Below are 2919 nucleotides of genomic sequence, written 5' to 3' on the forward strand. Positions count from 1 at the left end.
CCGTCCTTCCTTCCTACTCTCACTACTCCAAGGCTTCTTACTGTTCCTTCTTTTCATAAGTCTTCTTATAACTTTGTTTTCTTTTTGAATTAAAATACTATGTCACTTTCTACCTTAAAATCTTCCTAGGAAATCCATCCTTCTGATGAGTTAAACCTAGAAAGTAGGCATCAGTCTGAGAATATGAAGAAATAGTCACACACACACACACACACACACACACACACACACACACATATATATACACATATATACATATATATATTCACTTACCTATCTAACTATATATCCATCTATCTATCTTACAATTTCTCTGACGAAGAATCTACAGTTTTGTTAGCTTTTATCACCATGAAAAAATATAAGACATCTGTCTTTTAATAATCTTGAATGTTTTGAAAAACTACACGAAAGATGCATCTGGGCACATCTCCTTTACATACTTCTTTTCTTCATTTTTGAACTCCTACCTTTCCTGCAGTATTACTTCTGCTCTGTTAAAAAAAAAAAAAAAACTTCCTCTCACTGGTTTTACTTAAAGATGTGGACTGTCAGGGAGGCTCTGTGGGCAAAGTATTTGTCATATAGGTGTGAACACCAGGTACCCAAAAAAAGCCAGACACAGCAGCAGCATGAACTGTAGTTGGAGTGGTGTTGTGGCAAGGTAAGAGACAGAAGGAAACAAAAGAATCACCAAGAGAACCTAGGCAGGGAAGCATTTCATGAATAGTAGTGAACAACAGACCTTGTCTCAGATAAGGTGGAAGGCAACATCTACAGCCAAATTTGCCTTCTGATCGCCACCCACATACCATAGCAAGAGAGGTTGCCTTCAAACAAGAATACACTCAAACATACAAAGACACATCATACACCTGGATCTAAAACAGAAGTCTAAAAAAAAGATAGTGCCCTAGGAATTATGTTATTTTCTTTCTTGAATCATTTTTTTCCTCTGTTCCCTCTCAGATAGTGCTTTCTTGAGTATATATAACTTTGAGGGATTAAGTTGCTCTTGAAATAACACATTTTTGTACATAGCACAGTGACAATGTACTCCCCCACCTCACACAGCAGAAAAGCTATAGGGAAAATACTTAAGAGAGTAGATTGCAAAGAAAAGTCAGGTGGTGTGCACCATTAATCCCATTACTTAGGAGACAAACATAAGAGGATCTGATAAGAGTTTGAGGCCAGCCTGGCTAGAGAGTTAGCTTCAGAACAAACAAAAACAGATAGAGAAACCCTGTCTCAAAACAAACAAATAAAACATGGATTTAGAATAGGCTGAACGGGTCCTTCAAGGCATATGTTATGCTCTAGTAAATTTTCTGCTGACACCAATTCCCTGTGGGTGAAACAGGAGCAGGTGTCCTTTGAGTAGCAGTACACCCTCTACTGAGCTGATTTGCATATGAGTCATTACAGAACAGCCCAGGATCCTTTAAGGGCAGCAGCCAGGAGCCTAAGAAGCAACCTCTCTTCCAGCACTCAGAGATGGAGACAGACACACTTCTGCTATGGGTGCTGCTGCTCTGGGTTCCAGGTGAGGATGCAGAGACGTGTTCGGAACATTCACTCTGGCCATCATGACTTTCCATGCCTCTGGGCTCTTGATCATTACAATTAGGGCATTTGTAAATGGTTTTAAGTTTCTCCATTCCCCTTGAATTCTCAGAGTGATGTCCACAATTATTCTTAAAAATTTAATTAAAAGGTCCTCTCCTGGGAAGTTTTTCGAACATATATAACAAAGGTCTGTGTGTTTATCATTTCAGGCTCCACTGGTGACATTGTCTTGACCCAGTCTCCTGTTTTGGCTGTGTCTCTAGGGCAGAGGGCCACCATCTCCTGTAGGGCCAGCCAGAGTGTCAGTATATCTAGCATTAATTTGATGCACTGGTACCAACAGAAACCAGGACAGCAACCCAAACTCCTCATCTATCGTGCATCCAACCTAGCATCTGGGATCCCTGCCAGGTTCAGTGGCAGTGGGTCTGGGACAGACTTCACCCTCACCATCGATCCTGTGCAGGCTGATGATATTGCAGCCTATTACTGTCAGCAGAGTAGGGAGTCTCCTCCCACAGTGCTCCAGGGCTGAACAAAAACCTTCTGGGGTTGCAGCCCACTGAAGATCAGTCTCTCAGTTCTCTCTTATTCTCTGACATCTCAACACAGAGTTCTAGGCTTGTTTGGAAAAGTTCTCAAATAATGAAACAAGTTTCATAAATAAATATGTGTGTGTGTGTCCCATCCTTAAAACTTTGTAATTTAATAATTTTCCAACAAAATATATGATTGCTTTAATTATCATTTATTATTTAAAATATTTTAACACATTAATCTTTGGATAATTTTCCCTTCTCCCTTAACTCCCTCACCACATCCCTGGCTATTCCCTCACCCTCAGCATCCTCCTTTGACTTTCCAGTCATGGAGAACTTATGGTTTCCTATTTTTAATCTGAAGATAGGAAAAGATAGTAAATATGTTATGTCACTGAAAAATAGTGTTAACCAAAGACATTTAGTATGTTTGTGGGGGGGGGGGGTCAAAAGACAGAAGTTAGTTCTTTCTTTCTACTAGGTTTAGTCTGGGAATCAAATTCAGATGGTCAGTCTTTGCTATGAGCATGCTTCCTGGTACAGGGTGAGCAGTCATGCTAGCCTGGAGTACTATTTCTTTTCCTTTAATCATTTATTTTCATTTTAAATTGTGTACTCAGGGAGAGGGGTGCAAGTGTGAGTATTCATAGCAGTCAGAAGAGGGCATCAGATCCCAGGAAGCTGGAGATACAGGAGGTTTTGAGGTAGATGAGGTGGGTACTGGAAACAAACTGGGGTCCTCTGCAAGAGCAAGAAGTGCTCTGAACTGCTAAGCCATTTTATTCACCTCTGATCTACCAATTTTAAGGAA

The 2919-nt window shown here is 40.4% G+C and overlaps 1 gene segment (V, D, J or C); it reads left to right on the forward strand.

The window, feature by feature from the left end:
* Positions 1-1414: 1414 nt before the first annotated feature.
* On the forward strand, positions 1415-2104 carry LOC134486888 (Ig kappa chain V-III region MOPC 63-like). The segment is given in 2 exon segments: positions 1415-1546; positions 1779-2104. Coding segments are annotated over 2 exon segments (375 nt in total).
* Positions 2105-2919: the final 815 nt, after the last annotated feature.

The sequence above is a fragment of the Rattus norvegicus genome, chromosome 4, assembly GCF_036323735.1.
Source record: "Rattus norvegicus strain BN/NHsdMcwi chromosome 4, GRCr8, whole genome shotgun sequence".
In the NCBI taxonomy this organism is placed as follows: Eukaryota; Metazoa; Chordata; class Mammalia; order Rodentia; family Muridae; genus Rattus; species Rattus norvegicus.